Source organism: Dermacentor silvarum, chromosome 4, assembly GCF_013339745.2.
Source record: "Dermacentor silvarum isolate Dsil-2018 chromosome 4, BIME_Dsil_1.4, whole genome shotgun sequence".
NCBI classification, from domain to species: Eukaryota; Metazoa; Arthropoda; class Arachnida; order Ixodida; family Ixodidae; genus Dermacentor; species Dermacentor silvarum.
The window spans coordinates 113,473,740-113,492,554 of record NC_051157.2 but is presented as its reverse complement, the minus strand read 5'-3'; the positions used below and the strand labels follow the sequence as shown (position 1 = coordinate 113,492,554).

Below are 18,815 nucleotides of genomic sequence, written 5' to 3'. Positions count from 1 at the left end.
ATTTATCGCATAGTGAAGCTCATCGCAAAATTGGTCTGTTTCTGTTCGTTGGTAAAATACCGCGGAAGCGCCCACCCCACTTTCATTGAAAATGGGGTTAATTTAGATATCGGCGTTTGTCCGGTCGAAGCAGTAAAAACCGAGATGGCGGCCAACGAATTGTCACTCTGCATTACAGTCAACGACAGATTTTCCGGAGGCCCGATTTTCCGGACGTGCTCGATAATTCGGATGCCTTCGCGGCACCGCCACGTACCCGATAGAGTCAATGTATAAGAACGTCTGAAATTTCGGACGCAAAAAAAAGAAACCTTCACTGTCCGATTTTCCAGAATTTTTGCCATAACCGCAGGTACGAAACGGCATTAATCGAAGCCACCACCGCCGCCATTTTGATTATCTCGCCGCCTCCAACTGGCGCTCTCGCACGTAGATCCGCTCGCAGCGGTAGCCACCACCGTGACAAAGCTAGGCCTAGCTACTTCGACGTTCGCTGCCAAGTTTCTTGCTGTTGGGTGCTGCGCTTTTCATTGAAACAAGCACGGCACGGCGCGTTGCACAATGCCGGTTCCCGAAAGTCAGCTTCGCCTCAATACAGCAATGTTACGCGGTGAAGCATACGCGAAGTATTGCGGTGAACCATGCTGACGTATTGGAGGGGGTGGGCGCTTAACGTATAATTTTCAGAATTCTGAAGTTTTGTAAATGTTAATACTGGGCGCTTCCGCTGTATTTTACGGCAGTAGCATTAAACTATACCCAAGGATTGTGCTTGCCCTGCAATGTTAGAAACACCACTTAGAAACAATCACTGCATGCTCTGCTCTTCAGTAACTTGTCATGCAAGGCAGCAATTTCACCAAGAGATCAGCACAAAATTTCGCTTTCATAATAGCATTTATTACACCATAGTGGCCGATAGGGGAGATACAATAAAAATAAATTAACTCTCTCAGCATCATCTTCAGCAACATGGTAACAACACTGCACAAACAAAAATTTCTGGGTTTGAAACTCGGGAGAGGGAGGGAGGGGGTATCTCTGTATGTGTGTATGTGTGTGTGGCAAAAAAAGCTGCTCAAGCACTCTTGCATAGGAACCTTTTTTGCTACAAACCCTAAAACTCCAACGTGAACTATATTTTAGAACGAGACTCGTTTCCCTTGAAAGTGAATTGTGCTTCCAATGCATCAACTGCCAGTGCAAGTGGCACCAAGGGACGGACACATCGTCTTTCAAGCTGCTGTGCTTTTAGAATGTGAGACTCTGGCTTCAACTATGTGCAAGCGCTTCAGTGTTGCACGCCAACTATTATATTACACATTTACACGTTCAGCATTGTCAAGCACTGTGTGAGTACAGAATGCTCAGGCGTATGTGCCTGCAGATAATTAATACCTCAGTCTCAGGAGCACTTCCAATACTCAGAGCCAATCTGCACTGAACATTTAGAGAATGAAGTGTAAGTGACTATAGTAGAACCTAAGTCGAGCGTGCTTGAAAATGCCAGTGCAGTGGTGCCCGACCTGCTTGAAGTTCAATACGCGTCAACCCGTGCACGCTTGAAATTGCTAATGTAACAGAGATATTACATTTATCTGCGCCATTTGTGGCCTGTCACTTGAACTGCTTATTGCTTTAGTTAAATATAATTTTGTTTTGGTTTTAAAGATCGTGCCTTAAAACACAACCGGCGTATTTTGGTATCCTCAACTCAGTTCTAAAGATATCTTGAAGGACATTGCTTGGCTTTAAGCTGTCAGCAATAACAATCTGGTTTCATTAGCACCAAATGCAGCTGTGGCAGACTTGCAAACTGACATGCGTGACAACACATCCTAAACATGTGTGTGGAACAAACTCTGCTTGCTGAAAAACTTGACTAGCATACTAGTAGCAGCTGGGAGAACAGTGCTTAAGTTTTACTGTGCTGTGACATTAAGGTAGGCTGCTTGTGTATAATGTGACCATATAGAACAGTAGAAAATTTAAGGGTTATATAAGTAAAAACAATTCAGCTGTTCTACTGAAATAGTGAACCTTATAGCATGTCAGCTCAAACCTTTTGAGCTTGCTAAAAGGCAAAGCAAAATTAAATGTGGAATGTTTCAGTAATGAAACGTAAATGACCAAGATCCATGACACTGTCTAGTTTTGGAACACACCAGCCTTGCCATGTTATAGTAAGAGGAATCATGAACATTGGACAGTCTTATGAACAAGCATTACATACACTAAGGCGGCAGGCTCTTTAAACATGGTAAACAAAAAACAGTTTCTATAAGCTGTTGCTGAAGGCGGCTTCCTTAGGAGCCACAGTAGTACATAATGCCATAGAAGTGTCTCTTGTCTTCTTAAATAATTAGTCCAAAACCTGTACACAGTTCATAACACACACTAGCACATCATGTGTCCAGGGAATGCACCTGCTCAACTGAACAGTTTCAAGTGCAGTCACGTGAAAACTGACACCTGTCTGTGCGCATAGTCCTTCTATCAAAACACATCCACCACAGTCACACACTGCTTGCAAGACAACTTGGCTGCTCACTGTCACTCAGATGGGACTTCCTGTAGCAGTTAACTTTTGATGCAGACAGCACTTGGAGGTGAGGTCTTTTCACTAGATGAAACAGCGGTTCCTAATGTGACACATATGCCTCTTCCCCTTGTATGGCCAGTTGCAGCTTTTCTGAAGATCACTGGAATGCAGAATTGTGACTGACTGCTGGCTGGCCACAAGGCGCATCACTTCCAGGGCAAGTGTCAGGTATATATATCAGGTAAGGTGCTCTGTACAACAGTAAAAGGAACATAAACTTCGTACTTAACAACAAGGCAGACTGCTCAACTGCTGCGATGTTGGAGAGGAGGCTAAGGCAAGTCTCCGTTAAAGCAACAATATTGAACCAGTGTCTCTAGGCTGAAGGAAACTGCAGGCAAATGTTATGCACTGTCAAAGTGCAATGCCTGGAGGCATCACGTCTGTTCCATCTTGTCAAGCACTGGTATGCACTCGATGCAGAATGCAGCCTTTTGCTTGGTTCATGTACAAATTATACATGCAGAAGTGCACCAGCGAAGATTGTAAAAGTTGATCTGACTCCCTGTTTCTTTCTGTCTGGCAAAGAAATGTACAGGGACCTTATGACCAGCCATACAGAGAGCCACAGTAAGTGCATCAGACTGCTGCAAAGCCCTCTTTTTTGTTCCCGTGACAAATTCCAACAGGTCCCTGTGCATCTTGTTCTGTCTGCTGTGTCTTCTGGCTTGGCAGGGAGCTTTGTAAGTTGGAGATGGTGCTCAAAGCAACAGCCGAGTTTAAGACTTCTTGCTTTTCTGACAAAGCATCGCATGAAGACCTTGCAATCTGCCGAAAAAAGGCCACAGGATGCTCAGGAAGGCCTCTTCTTCCTTTCTTTGTTCCCACCAACAAGTTCACAAAGTGTCCACGCTTGCATCTGAGCTTGCGCCGCACTGTCCATTGTTGTTGTAACCGCAAGCCTATCACCTGCGACTTCTGGCCACTGGCGTCTGCGGGTGTGCCGCCTTTCGGTGAGTGTTGGGCAGTAGCCTGCCGAGCAAATGGCCCGGTGGGAGCGCTGGCACTACAGAGCTGCGATCTCGAGATGGTGCGGCGCTCCCACAATTGGCCTCGTCGCTGCCAGTCGCCACATGAGTCAAAGCCGTCGCACCAGACGGAACCTGGCACGCAGCGGCCATTCTGGCACTGGCGCTGGTGTGCCAGGCAGGGTGAATCACAGCCAGGCGGCTCGTCCGATCCATCGTCGCAGTCACGGTAGCTGTCGCAGAAGTTGTCCATCGGGATGCACTGGCCACTGTTACAGGTGTGCTGAGAGGTGGGACAGACTGCGTACAGAAAAGAAATGGTAAGCGGAGGAAGTCCATCAGATGATCAAACTCGAATGTCGAATACATTTATGGAAGACTAAAGTCATTTAACAGGTTAATTGGTATGTAAAAAATTATAGTCGCACTAAATGTACAGAAGAGTAGTTACTTTTGAGCATTGAAGGGAAACACACACACGAATAAGTAATCTAGATTTCCTGATTACTCTTGTGCAAGAATATTCTACTACGTCTTATAGACCTTCCTGGTAGATTAAATGAGATATCTGAGCGAAAGTGGCACTGACACTGCCACCGCTGGTGAATTCTTGCAACAGGTGACTGTTGCAGTGAAAGCATTCAGCGACTTCCATTTCCTTTTCTTTGATTTTACTTTGTGCACCATGAAGAGCCTGCTGTTATATCGTGAGCCACGGTGGTGCAGTCACTAATCCTTTGCAGCCAGGATGACCAATGCGTCTTGAACTGCAGTCCGGTATGGTCGGCATTAATTGAGACAATTTTAATTTGACTTCATGAGGCTGTGATGGAAACGCTTCACAAATATCGATTCTACAGTTCCCTGAGCCATGATTTCAGGTAGCCAATTATAAGGTGAGAGTACAGTGTAATAGCGGAGCGCATACTTACGAGCTGTGCAATTGGCCTCGTCGCTTCCATCCCAGCAGTCAACAAATCCATTACAGCGGCGATCAAGTGGTAGGCATGAAGTGTTGTTACTACAGTGAAATCCGTCGCTTCCGCATTCTGCAACAAGGACAACAGTTTATACATTCAAAACATGCTTGTTCAAGAAATGTTTCAGCAAAGAAGAAAGAACATGAACCTAATTTTCCTTACACAGCAGGTGCGACAAAAATGCAGCGTTACGGTAGCTACGGTTGCCGCTGACATCTTCGCATGAAAGCTCTTTTCAATCTCTGTGCATGCACGTGTAAAGGCACGAATGTTGTCTTTATATTCTCCTCTATCGGTGAAAACCTTCTCGAGAACCTTCCTTCAAGCCACTGGACTCCATGCATGGCTCTAGTATGACCTCAACGTGACGGACATGTATATACGCACCTACTAATCTTATCATCATCATTCATCGCTCTTTTTATCCCCTCCCCCCTTCCCCAGTATAGAGTAGCAGGCCAGAGCAAACTAACGCTCAAGCCGACTTCTCTGCCTTTCTTCAAATAAACCTCTCTCTCCTCGAGAACCTGCTTTTGAACGCTAGCTTTACTGCATTACACATGTGTCACTGGTGAAGCCACCACATGTGAAAGGAGGACTGACCATTGCATTTTCCTTCCCCCCCTCCCCCCTTTCTATTGTTCCATATTGTTTTTCCAGACATCAACTTATAAAAGGCTGCACTAAACAAGAAATATCTTTGGCTAAAGTTGAACCGTCTGCATTTTGACACTCTGCTATAGCACCACCGACTAAAAGCTCCCAAAAACTTTTGATTATTGGAGTAGCACATCAATTTGAATTATGACGCTCACGGTGCAATAGGCCGTCGTAGCTTATACTCACCGCAGTTGTACTCGTCCGTCATGTCATAGCAGTTGAAATGCCCATCGCAGCGGCGTTGTTCGGGAATGCAGAGACCATTCGTGCAGCGCCACTCGTCGTGGAGGCATTCTGTAATCAAACAGAAGCAAAGATTAATTAATCGTCTAAGCAACCGATGCGGTCTCTCTGCATTAAGTTTGTTGGTCTGTGAGACTTGGTTCTACTGAGTGCAGACATCATGGGGAATCTAAATACAGAAAGGACAAAACGCCTACCGATACGAAAGCCAAACACTAAATACAGCGCCACGGCAACGGACCTCCTCGTATTACATAACAGTATTCCGGTTCTTTCTCTCGGGCTTTCGTTCATAACGTTCATGAAAGGAGCTATAATACCGGTGTCACGCGGCCACTTTCGGTCACGATCAAGCATGATCTGGATCGAAATTCTCGACTGAGATTGGCTACCTTCCACGGCTTGCGCAAATGAGCCAATTGCAACAGATAAATACAATCCCGATCGAGCTTGATCGCGATCGAAAATGTGCCGCTTGTTACCTGTATAGGGGAGACCAACCGACTAAAATTATTCGCCAATGAGCAGCGACAGACGAACAACAAGCGCTCAGACAAACGTGTACGGCGCTCAACCAGGAAAACCAAAATTACTCTAGGCACTCTGTTTCGAAATCCATGCTAACCACAATTATCAGAGATCAGCTAGATAACACAGATAATGTCGTGACGTTGCCTAGTAGTACAGCTAATCGTGCCACTCACCGGAATCGTCGACGCAGTGGACGGTGATGTTGTCGAGGCGTCGGCAAAGCTCGTTGGGACCCGAGCACCATCCGCCGCATCCCCGGGGATCCTTCGGGTCCTTTGGCGTCACGCAGTGCGGCTTGGTCTCCTGGCCGCTCATGAAGCATATCTCCCCCGGCTGGCACTGGTGGCACGGCCTCCCTGCGATCCGGTCAAAGGAAGTGTGCTCTAGTTTTAACGCCGCAACTGCGGAGGTCCCCGTGCATTTGTCATTCCCCTGACAAAGAAACTTCGCTTAGACTGCGCGACTTGTCAAACCCATGAGATTTTACTACGTCAAGCAAAAGTAAACCGCGCACCACCACGTACGGTGCTCACCCGTGGCACTGGTATACGCGCAGGCAAAACGTGAAACACGCCTACAAGGCAGTTCGTTTCATCAAGTGTAACGCAAACGCTAGGCCTTAGCTGCTTGCTTAGCTGCCGAATCGCCGTTTTGCAAACTCTCATGTCGCGGATACGGGCACGTCATGATCACATTAGTCTGCGCCTCGAGACAGGTCAGAGAGCTGCGAGCACACCCGTGTCTCTGCACTACTGATACTTCAGTGCCCGAAGAAGGGACGAAGATCGGTTACATCCTCCTTAAAGTATCAAAGTCGCGGCAGTAAACACCCATCCATCCGGATGTATTTGCATTAATATGATTATGTGTTAAGTGCCTCTTTGCAGTGAGTTTTGTGGTGAGTGTGCGCCTGCAATATGCGTTCGCGGGCGTCCGTGCGTGACCGTCTTTCTTTCTACTTGTTTTTTTTCTTGAAGGAAGAACAATCAGCAAGCGCTGGAACCGTAGCACACATTCGTGCCCTTAACAAGCATAGCCTCCGAGATCGGACAGAGCGCGGCGTAGCGCGCTGTGCCGCGCCCGATGTCGGAGGCCATGCTTTGAGGCCCGACAGCGCCCCGCGACTATATCGACACTACGAACAAGAATAAGCTCCAGAGGCTCGACGCTGCCACTCACAGTCATCGGGCATCGATGGCTGCGAAGCAGTGTCCGCCGTCGCCTGCTTGCGCGTCGTGGACGGTGTAGCCGACGTTGCGCTCTCGGGCTCCGAGTCGCCGCCGTCGTCGTCGTCGTCACCGTCCTCCGAGGCTGTGTCCGCACCGGTGGTCGTGGTCGTGTGGGGCGGCGCCCTGGTCGGGCAGAGGCAGCTTTTGAACTCGACCTCCTTGCCACCCTGCTCGAGGCAGGCCAGGTTGTCGGGCAACAGGCTGCCGCGGCCGTAGTGCGAGCGGCACTCGCGCCGTCGCGAACGAAGCCGGTTCGGGTTGCACAGGCCGTCGTGGCCCGTGCAGTCGCTCCACGGGGACCACGGAGACCAGGCCGCTGCGCGCAAGGCATGAGAGAGGCTTCAGTCAGAACCAAACGTGTCAGCAGTGCTAATGTTTACTACTACAGCTGCAGATCATACTCAGATGAAGTGCAAGGAAAGGCGATCAACGGATACTGTACGCAAATAAAAAGAAAAAAGAAAGAAACAAGGAGGAGGAGAAATACACGATGAATAAAGCACGCAAGCAAAAGCCAAGGTGTGGTTATAAGTCCTGAATGCCTTAAGTAAGCAAGCAGAATCCTTGCAACCCGCTTAGAACCTCACTAGTGCCACCCCGCCGTTCCCCAATTATCTTACGCAGCCATGCAATTGCATTGGTACGGAAAGAAGTGCTTGACGTAAGGTTTCTTGCTCTCAGGACATCGTTTTACAAAATCGCGGTGACAGAGGTCTGCAGAGGTCGGGTCTTACCGTCAAAGTAGGATGGCCCATGTGTCACCATGACTGGAGGAGGAACTGCACCAGGCTTCACATCTGGACAAAAGTAATACATAATTACGTCAGTTTGCGTCGATGATTGAAACCACCCGAGTAATTGCACGAAGAGCAGTCTGTCAAGCAGGCGCTGTAGTTATACGTGGCTTGCTCGGGATGTACTATAGTAAGGGATAAACCTAACGACCAAGAACAAATAAGTTAAATGTCATAACACCAAACTGAAGTGTTGCAGATAATGTACTCTCGTGTTCTCTTTCAGGAACGGTGCCGTGCCCTGCTTGTCATACGACTACAAGCTACTTGACGCTATTACATAATCAGTGCTCAGCATATGGTTCACGTAGCTCAGGATGTGTCTTCGCTCTTGCAGGTACCCAATGTCCTGATGGCACAATCGGCTCAACGCCGGCCTCAAGATCCAAAGGGTTCAGCAGGTCGAATACGGGCTGATATACGCTTTTGTTTGTCTATTTATTTCCTAAATAAATGTGCCTATAATTACCATGCTAACGCTCCCAGTTCAACACGTACAAACATGACACTCCCTGTGATTGAACAGGTTGCGAACAGTAAAATAAACGAGTGAAGTGGGCTTCCCCTCACGAAGCCTGTGCTTGCGGGGAAGCCTGCGTTGACGGATGCTCTCAGCTCGCTGAGCACGAACGTAGCGCGTCGCAAATGCCGTATGCCAGGCTACTGCTCGCAAAATAACCACCATTTAAGCGTTACGCACGGACCGACTGCAAGAAAGGAAGCTCTGTCCTTGGTACACGTCGATCGACGCATGCGGCGATCGCAACGCCGGCACTTTTACGATCGTCTCCAATTTGGTTTCGGCGAGGCGCGCACTCGTGAACTTGACGCCGCTACGCGCAGCGTGCGGGAAATCATCTTGACTCAGGCTATGTGTCACAGTGAAGCAAACACCCAAGCTTGATACGCCAATCACACGGGGCACTTTCGATCGCGATTGTCTCCCTTCCGCAGCTTGCGCAAAGGAGCCGATCGCAATTGAGAAACTCGATCTTCATCGGGCTCGATCACGATCGAAAGTGCCCCGTGTGACTGAGGTGTAACTCTCGCAAGAGGTCACTAACGGGCTCCGGGGCCTTGCTGAATCCTTCAACTGCACAAAACGAGCTAGCAACAACATCGCGCGAAGCGAACGCCAACTAGTATACTCACTCGTGAAGTGCAAGGATCGTATGTCGACGCGGAGGTTCCCCGCGGGCAGGATGCCGTGTCCTTGTTCGAGCACCTGGATGAACGCGAGGCCCACGTGGTGCGCCGCATTCGTCAGCGGCTGGTTGAGCACGATGCGGCAGCTGACGCCGATGCTGCTACTGTCGCTGGCGCTGTTTCCACGAACGAGGAGAAAGAGAGAAACGCCGACTGAGCACGGGATTGCCCGCCGTCCACACTGCGTTGCATATCATGCAAGCTGGGCACGCTCAAACGACATTCTCACCCCAACGATGTACAGCGATACCTTCTCCAAGTTTGCTTTCTTACAAGGCGCACTAAATATCGTTTCCCCTCAACCGCTTCCCGACTGGACAGTTTGGAATAATATCGCGTGACGCATGTTTTTAACACGTGTGTGAAACCTTTCCTGCGGGCACAGCTGGTAATCGCAGCAAAATATCAATAGCTTTAATTGATGACGTTACGGAGAGCGAGTATACTGCTAAAGCACATTTTTTACAGAACGGAGCGCAACAAAAACGTCAGCGCTGCTAAATTTCACGTGCGGGCCACACGAACAAATTTTAATATATATATATATATATATATATATATTTCACAGAAACGTAACTTCGGGGAAAGCAAAGAGCTGGTCTGAAACAGCTGCAGAAGAAAACCTCGGAAATGAGTGCCATAATTTTTTGGTTTCACATTGTTATGTCATTCGCAAGTGATAAGAGCCTCCTGTGACGTCACGGTTCCTCTTTCCGAAGCAGTTCGAGGGCATCAGAACCAGCTTTTTCGGTAAGAACAACAGTCGCAGTGAAAACACAAACTGGAAGAAAAAAGGAAATGCAACTCACCTGAATTCGATAACTTGCGTCATGTTGTAGTCTTGTGATAAGGGTCCTAAGTAGAATAGCTCGTCTAGCTGTAAACGAAGAACGAAAGAGAGAAAAAAGAAAACACATTTAACACCTCGACAGCCTTTGCTCACGTGCATAAACGAAACACAAAAAGTCCGCGAAGAAAATTTCGATATTTCGTAATAATCATTTGATAAAACTGGTTACGACCGCCTAAAGTACCGCTCGAGACATGTGATCTGAGCGCGTAAGCTCAGATGGCGCTTTACACTCGCCGATGCTCGACACAGCAGTTGCACAACATGTTAATCACTGGGGCGTTCGTGGACGAGTACAGCAGTCATATCACCTTGATACTAGAGCCCCGTTCCATTTACTTTTGAACTTGATGAAACGGGACAAAGGGGAACAATTATTATCAACGTCATTCCGGCAGGACCGGCACCCCTCCGAAACCCTTGGTCGGTGTCTATCTCGTTCCTGTCTCGCTCATCGTGTTTTGTATTATACAGGAAATAAACGACTTCATCCGTGATTATTCCCGAACAGACGCCATTTCCGTCAGAATCTGGACTTCATAGCTCTCGATCGCATTTAATACGCACGGACACAACGTGACGCGGTAATTTCAGGTTGCCGTCACCGCTGAAAGCGCGGCACGTGACAAAGTCTCGAGAAATCACGTCCGGGTCACGCACGAACCGAGCGCGCGCTCGGCGGAAAGCAGCCGCTTCCCGCGCTTACTTGTAATAGCACCGAGTCGCGTGTACTATTATACCGCATACATCTGCACACGGCTGTCATGTCCGCTCGGAAACACGCTTCGTCAAGCCGCGCTTCGCCGTCAACATCGTCGTTCGCCCGGACTCTTCTTCATTAAAGCCCACTTCAGATCCACTCGAGCAGGTGGGTCCGTGCTTCCCGCCCTAATTTTTTTTTTATTTCTTCCCGCACAATCCTCGGCGATTTCTGTCGCACGCCGCTCGTCACGAACAAGAGCGACGTTTAGAGCGATTCTCGACGTCCTCTTTCTTCTTTCCCGCTCGGGCGTGCTCCGTCCGACCCGTTCTTTCGCTTCGTCACTGCGGTTTAATATCTCCCGCAGGCGGTCGGCTGGCTTCGTTCGCCGACGGCACGTTTTGAAACCTGCGTCCCCCCTCTACACCGACAAGATACACCGTGCTCGCTAGTGAGCGTCCCATGGGGGCGCCGCCATTATGCCTAGCCTATAGCGCCGGCTCGGACGGTGCTTTGGCGCCACTAAGGACCTCATCATTTTGCTATTCTCGGTCGGTGTCCCGCTGGTCAGAAAAGAACGCTCGTTCGAGTCTCTTCCGATTCGCCGAGGGACGCGAAGATACAGCTTAGTTGATGCTGCTGTTGTTGTAGCCCGGAGCAACCAACCGCGCTGTAGCCGAGAAGAGCAGAATGGGGCAAGCGACGGGTCTGTCGGAGCCGGGAGAGCACGCCCGAACGCAAAGTCGGGATGCATTCGTTTGGGACGACGATTTGAAGCGGATTGTGCGCACTCCCTGCCCCCCCCCCCCCCCCCCCCCCTTCCCCCAAGGGGCCCACGCCCCGCGCGAGCTGTTTTCTCGAAGCGGCTACTTCCGCCGGTTTCCTCCAGCGCCGACTTCTTCTTCGGCTGCTCCCCGCCCTTTCCTTTCGCATTCTCTTCTGCTCCGCGTATTCTGTAGCAGACGACGGCGAACGCCCACATTGTATGCGCGGTGCCTGAATGGATGCAGCGCCAAGCGCTGTTGGAGCGCGGCGCTTGTGTTTGTGCGACTCCCTCCCTGGCCGGCAAACCGGCAAACATGCACTCCCATGACAGGCCCAGTTTGCCGCTGCGTGTGTGTATACGGACGAAATAGTGCGGCAACACAAACTCCGCGCACCGACTCCGTAGAAAACGCACCCGGCCTCCTCACCCCCTGCCTTGAAGGGGGGTGACAAGCGCCTTCTCCCTCTCTAACTCTCATTGTAGAGTATGGACGCGAAGAAAACGAAACGCCAAGAACCAGGGACCCCTGCGGAATAGATGGAAAGTTCTCTCTCTCTATTTCTTACTCTCTTTCTCTTCTTATCACAGAAACGAAAAAAAAAAAAAATGCAAGGAAACAAGAACGGGGTCGAAAACGAAAGCAAAGCACCCTGAACCGTGGAGGCCTTTCTCGGGCAGTGCACCCCCCTTCCGGACCGCCGTATGAACTGCGGCAGCGCAAGTGACGGCGGCGGCGGCATCTTCGCCCACCGTCGACTCCTTTGTGCTTCCGCGTCGCCGACTCACCGAACGACGGGGACGGGACGGAAACCCTCCTTTTTTCTCGCCTTTGTCGCCCCGGCCGGGAGTTTATTTGGTCCCATTCTTCGGGCGGCCGCGTCTCCGCGCCTCCCGAGGAACGTTCGCCTTCTTTTCTCCAGCACAGAGAGGCCTTATTATGGAGTCCGACCGGCGCACCCCATGCGTGCACGAAGAGCACGAAGTTTTGCTGCCCTCTTTCGCTTTTGCGCCGAGCACGTACAGATTCAGCAAATGGCGAATAAATGGCACGACGGAGCAGCTCGGCTCTGTACTCGACCACAGTGTTTTGTGCCCCGATCCTCGTGGTGTGGAAGGGGAAGGTGAACGTCTCTAAAGTTTTAATTTCTTTTTTTTTCGTAAAATTTCCACTTTGCCCTGATACATACACTCTCTTTAAAGCTTTATCTCGCGTCTCTCTCGGGACAACTTTAAATCGACTGGACTCGAGACCGTTTTTGAGTCAAAGATACTCGGACCGTGGCTACACCCGTCACTAGCACAAAAAGCGATTCGTGCGATAGTACACTACTTGAAGTGCGTCGGTTTAAGATACCGCTAGTAGTGTCCCTGTGCATCATCCCACGTGCACTCAGTTCGATACTTAACTAACTAGAAGCCAAGAGTGGCTGCAAACAGGGAATTCATGAGGAAATCACAGTGTATACTCTTGCGTGAGAAGACGGTGTGTTCTCGTGTACATGCATTGCGTACATGAGAAGGACGGAATATGCGCAAGGTCGTGCATTGCCCCAGTTATATAAGAGTGTTCGATTAAAGAAAGGAAAGTTAACATGACATTTTTTTTTTCATGTTGATGACAACAGGAGTGAAATAAAAGTGGATAAAAAGTTAATATAGAAGACTCAACAAGTCGCTGTCGGGAATACTAAGGTTTCCTTTACTGCGAACTCAATTTTTTCCTGCCCGTTCTGATTTCATGATAGATTTCCTCCCTCTCAGTCTATCTTTCTCTGGTACGCATTTTATGTCTGCAGTGACTGTTGGTTCCTTCGGTAACCTGCGTTTTTCTGTCGACTGCCACACACACACACACACACACACACACACACACACACACACACACACACACACACACACACACACACACACACACACACACACACACACACACACACACACACACACACACACACACACACACACACACACAACGCACGCGCACGCGCACACCCACACCGTCAAAGAAATTAAAGAAATTGCTCGGTGGCGGAAAAACCGCGCGCGGAATGACGGTAGTTCTGCGCTCAATCGGCCAATCTTTTTCAGTTCTTCTAGACAGCCACCCCCAGGCAGGATTGGTATAGTTTGTTCCAGAGTCCAAAAGTGCGCCGTTCGTCCAATGCGAGCTTGCTTACATTTTTCTGCGGTACACAAACATCGTCGCCGACTTTCTCTTTCTCCACGGAACAACGACTGCGGGCAGTGCGCGGTGTCATTACGACTGGGGAACACACGACGAACGGGCGAAGTCGCCGTCGTTTCCCGAGCAACAACGTCCATCAGCGTAACGAAAGCAAAAATGCAGAAAAGAGAGAGAGAGAGAGAGAGAGAGAGAACACGAAAACATACTATTCCTAAATGCGCGTAATTCGTCAAAACCGCGAGGCTATATACCTCCCAGGTATTGGGCAACTTATATATATGCGCTGCCAACGCCGGAAACGCGACAGCTCGCCCCCGGGCTTGTCGGTGTGTAATAAGCATGTCCAGCGGTTGGGCGGGAGCCATTTTTAGCCCGTTGGACGCGGTCAACGACGAAAAGCGACCCGCGTGTCTCATCGTCGAGAGGCCTGCGGTCATGTCGCATGCGTGTCGTCGTCCAAGTCGATCTTCCACTAATGGAAGGGGGGGGACACTGCGACCTTACGACACCAGCACGTGGTGGTTATCGACGACGCCGTCTATACGCGAAAACACGGCGCGGCGACTGGGCAAGGCCGCCAGCTCGGCCGTCTGTACGGGCGAACTATAGGAACCCACCCGCAGCTTCGCTGATATCCTGTCGTTCAAAAAAAAAAAAAAAAAAAAAAAAAAAAAAAAACCCCGAAGGCAACGAACCCCACGCATGTATGCAGCGATCACCACAGTAGACACTGGTTGCCGCGCGCACATCCAATAAACTGTAGAATTAATGCTAACTCCGCCTTCGCGTCGCGTGATTGGACGGAACTAAATGCAGTCCCCACGCATAGCTTGTAAATTTGCGCTCTGGTTTGCACCAGGAGCTAAAGGCACGTGACCGCCTTGGTACACAGAATACAGATATAGTGTACTATACTCGTAATACGTATATTACGTAATAATAATAATAATAATAATAATAATAATAATAATAATAATAATAATAATAATAATAGTACGTACACTACGTAATACGTATATACTCGTATACGTATATAGTGTACTATACTCGTAATGGTACACAGATGCGCAGATATCCTGCCATCATACAGAACACTGCACAATACGTATGAACTTGGTATAGGCCGATATCCTGCAATCGTGGTACACGAACAAGAACGCACCAGTGAGGTACACATCCAGCCATCCTGGTACATGGGCAAGATGTATCACCCTGGTATACGCAGGCACAATGTGTTATACTGGTACACACAGGGGGGGGGGTATAATCTGTGTGCACAGGGTGGTACGCAGTTATTCTACAAAGTAAGGGAGACCTATTATAAGCTTAATTCGTCAAGGGTTCAACTGAGTGTATACAATATAACAAACGTTAGTAAGTACACCTTGAACTCTTCGATGTCGTTACATAAAACAGGCGTAATAACTTTCGCGCCGACTTACAGAACAAACCGTAACAGTAATTACCTTTTGTACAAGCCTACAGCGCAATCGATTGTTCAGAGGCTTCAGAAGCCGCGCGTATTTCACGTGAAAACACAGCGAAGTCCTCGCGAGAGCACATCGTTAACCAACCAGCGCGTCCATCTAAGCTCAAATGACGGGCGTCCTTCTCAGAACTTAAGCAGATTTTACGACGTTCGTATAATTGAAGCCGGAGGAACGTGCATGGAGGCAGCCGTATACTGAGGCTTGCACATTAGGAACAGTCGTGCGCGTCTGCGACCTGCAACGACGTCACCGAATAAGTCGTTCGGTCGTGCAGCAGGGTGATTACGGGAAATCTAAAATGTCGAGACGCAGGTATATACGTGTTCGAGCGAATAATGCGCTGCATGTGTACGCAAATGAAGGGGACCGAGACTAAAGTTCGTCACAAATGCAGATCTTACGCCTGCAATCACTTGGCAATCATGCTTTCCGTTTTGGCACAAACAAAGGGCGCCGCGTATCAATTATGAAGAAATCGGAACCGAGCCTGCATTATACCGAAGTCGGCACGACGCATTTTAGTACAGGTAAATATTCGCGTTTTTCTCCGCGGCAGCGATGCCCTCTCCCCTCCCTTCGCAGTCACATTCGCGATTTCGATGTGCGCCAGTATAGGCAATACGATATAGGGAACGGCGAATTTGTTTTCAAGCAACGATATACGGGTTCCTGGCGTGTTCATCCAAACCTGACAGTTAATTATTCACCAAGGAGCCTTCCGCTTGAGCATGACATAGATGATGTTCAGTCGCTATGGCCTACACTGATCGAAAAGCTATATTCCATGTAATTTCGACATTCCGTCAATCAGTTTTACCGGGGGAAATACCGACATGGCGTTATATTATATATATATATTAATGAAAGATTACTGCCCAGCCGTTCGCAATAACTATGGGCCACGAGCGCTCGCACGGAAATGAGTTGTTCCCATTAAGAGCGGTCGACACTGTAAACGCGAGCCGAATGTGACCACTGCATGGAACGAGATCTTACGAAACGAACTACGGTTCATCTTAATAGTGTATATCATAGCATAAAGTTACCGGTCTCCTGTTACCGCTTTCCCCCAACGGCGCGCGCAGTTGCGGTTCATCGGAAGTAGCGGTAACAGTGGAACGGTAACACTATGCACGTGATGGCGTGACCCGCGGTTCATGCACGTGTCGTCACCGGCCGCTTTTTGCGCTTACGCGTTGCAGGCGCGCTTTTTGGAAAGCTTGCTCATGCACAGGAGAACAGGATCGTTAGTGGGGCGGAGCGAACCCACTGCATCACACGAAGGGCGCCGGCGCGACGCGGATTTGTCCGTGTATATAGAAGGAAGGGCCCTCACTCGTTTTATTAATTTTTGCCCCGTCTTTTCCTCATTCACATTCACTTTCACTGACCCCGTGTCGACTCTCTATATAGGGTTGGTGCCCCCTCTTCCATCCTTTATATATGTTTTTAAAATAATTTTTAGTTTAATTTAATTATTTTCTTTTTTTGCAACGTCAGCATTTCGGCGCACAAAGAAATCGCGCGCTGGAGAGCCTAATTATCTCCCCCTGCTACAGGGACACGCGCACTGCTCCTTGATAAGTCGACGCCGTTTCGTGAAGTAGCCGTGTGCCGCCTATGAGACCAATTCCATGCAGTACGATAAACGCGTTATATATAGCCGGGCCGCTTTTCCGAGCAGACGGCATGGAGCAGACCATATTTATACTCTTTTATGAATCACAGAGAGTATAATTCATCCATTTCATTCGTCGTGTTGCGCGTCCAATGTTTCCACCACACAGGTCACCGAATTTGGAACTATATACTTCACATCGCGCGATCAGAGACGCGCACCTTCGCACTCCCTCCTGAGGCACCGCGGATGTGCTGCTCAACGATGCTGCCCTGTGTGAGTCGCCCTCCGTCTGTATTTCACCTTCATCGTCTTTCAGCGCTGTACAGTAGGTCACGTTCAGTCAATACGAACTAGCTTAACTTGCTCTTCCGCTGAGCAAATCATAAATTCGAGGTAACCGGCTGACCCCTCTTATCGTGTCCGTCCGCCGACACTCGAACACTCCGCGTATTCAGTTTTACCGAGGTTATACAGACGGGGCTGCCTTTTTCTTTCCTACAGGCACCGTGTCAAACATTATATATACACCGCACATAACACGGATCGTCATCAACTGACCACGAAGCTGACGCTGTTCGGGGACTACTTCGCGTCGCGCAATAGTACGCGCTCGCCCTGGGCCTCATTGCCTTCCGCCGTACTGCGCAGGAACTAAACCGAACGTGGAGTACGGACAGCCGGCCGCGTGGTATGAAAGGGACGCGCCATTAAATTCTTGCGCGCCGAAGAATTCTCAAGGAACTTTGGCCGGCGGTCCTCCTCCGGTGCAAAGCCCCTCGGCGCTGTAACTAAGTTCACAAAGGAACGACAACCTGCACATACATAGTATAATAATACACGTACACGCAAGGCGCGCTGCAAGATGGCGGGAGTTACTGTGATGTCCTTCTCATTTGCCCGCGCTCGCTCATTCGTTCCAAGACATCGACAGTTCTTGCAGGGGCTTCTCTTTCTTTCTCTCTTCCCCACGCTCTCGTCTAATTTTACTTTCCGAGGCAAACGCCCGTGCATAATGAATGCGGTGGTCGAAAGATAGTTGGAGCGTTAACATGTAGCTTGTAACTAGTACTCCGGGACAGCTGGAGCGAGACATAAGGGGACTGAGGCAAGTGCGCCAGCGTGCAACGTACTTTGGTCAGTGTCGCGTGAAAGCGCGGAGGAAAAGAGAGAGGAGGAGAAGAAGGAGAACAAAAAGAATTCTCGAGAAAACTGGGAGAGACACAATTCTTATGACGTAAGTTGCGAAATGCGCGCACACTTGTGAGATTGAGTTAGACTACAATGACACTGTACATCCCACGCTAGCATATTAACGTATAAAAGAGAAGCTTCGGTGGTCACGGCAGCCGTCTTTCGCGCAGATATAGGCAAAGTACGTTGTAACCGAATTTTTTTCTCCCTTTATTTCTTTTCTTCGTAGTCGATCGTTCAACGAGGAGACACCGAATGAACCATTGTTGATCAGATTCAGTTTTTTTTTTAATTAAGTGCGCGGACACAGGTTGAGGTAGGCCACGGGGTGCTTTTGTTTCCCGGGACTGCCGCAACGGAGGCTCCTATCGGCGAAATGAGAAAGCTATTGTTCTTTCGTAAATTACAGGCAAAGAAAAAAATTACATCGTTTCTGCGATCGCATGAGAGAGAGAGCAAAAGAAGCTAGCCTGTCGGCGACATTGCCCACCATTATTTTTTTATTTCTATATGGACAGTTCTAGTATTAAGCATAGTCATTTGAACATGCACGAAGAAACCGAGCATGTATCAACGCCATGAAAGGAAGCACGAAAAAGAAAGAAAGAAACGGTAAACGGCGACAAGAGAACTATAGCACCAACTAAATGGATCCAGACACTTGGAGCGACGCAAATAGGCTCACATCTTATGTTTCCAACACATTTATTCAGTCTATATAACCACGTTTCTAAGTCGATTGAAGTTTCGAGAACCTTGTTGCTTGGTGTTTTTCTATACGAAATTTCACACGGCGCAT

The 18,815-nt window shown here is 49.1% G+C and overlaps 1 protein-coding gene across 3 annotated transcripts in view; it reads right to left on the bottom strand.

Annotated features, from left to right (window-relative positions):
- Positions 1–878: 878 nt before the first annotated feature.
- The window catches only part of LOC119450505 (uncharacterized), a 412,316-nt gene continuing 394,379 nt past the window's right edge, over positions 879–18,815 (bottom strand). For all 3 annotated transcript variants that reach the window (XM_037713983.2, XM_037713984.2, XM_037713985.2), the window contains exons 6-13: positions 10,023–10,090; positions 9,160–9,329; positions 7,948–8,010; positions 7,164–7,529; positions 6,158–6,340; positions 5,397–5,504; positions 4,503–4,619; positions 879–3,870 (exon numbers count right to left, since the gene is read on the bottom strand). In XM_037713983.2, coding sequence (XP_037569911.1) covers positions 3,182–3,870; positions 4,503–4,619; positions 5,397–5,504; positions 6,158–6,340; positions 7,164–7,529; positions 7,948–8,010; positions 9,160–9,329; positions 10,023–10,090 — 1,764 coding nt within the window. In that variant the 3' untranslated portion in view covers positions 879–3,181. The remainder of the gene's footprint in view (positions 3,871–4,502; positions 4,620–5,396; positions 5,505–6,157; positions 6,341–7,163; positions 7,530–7,947; positions 8,011–9,159; positions 9,330–10,022; positions 10,091–18,815) is intronic.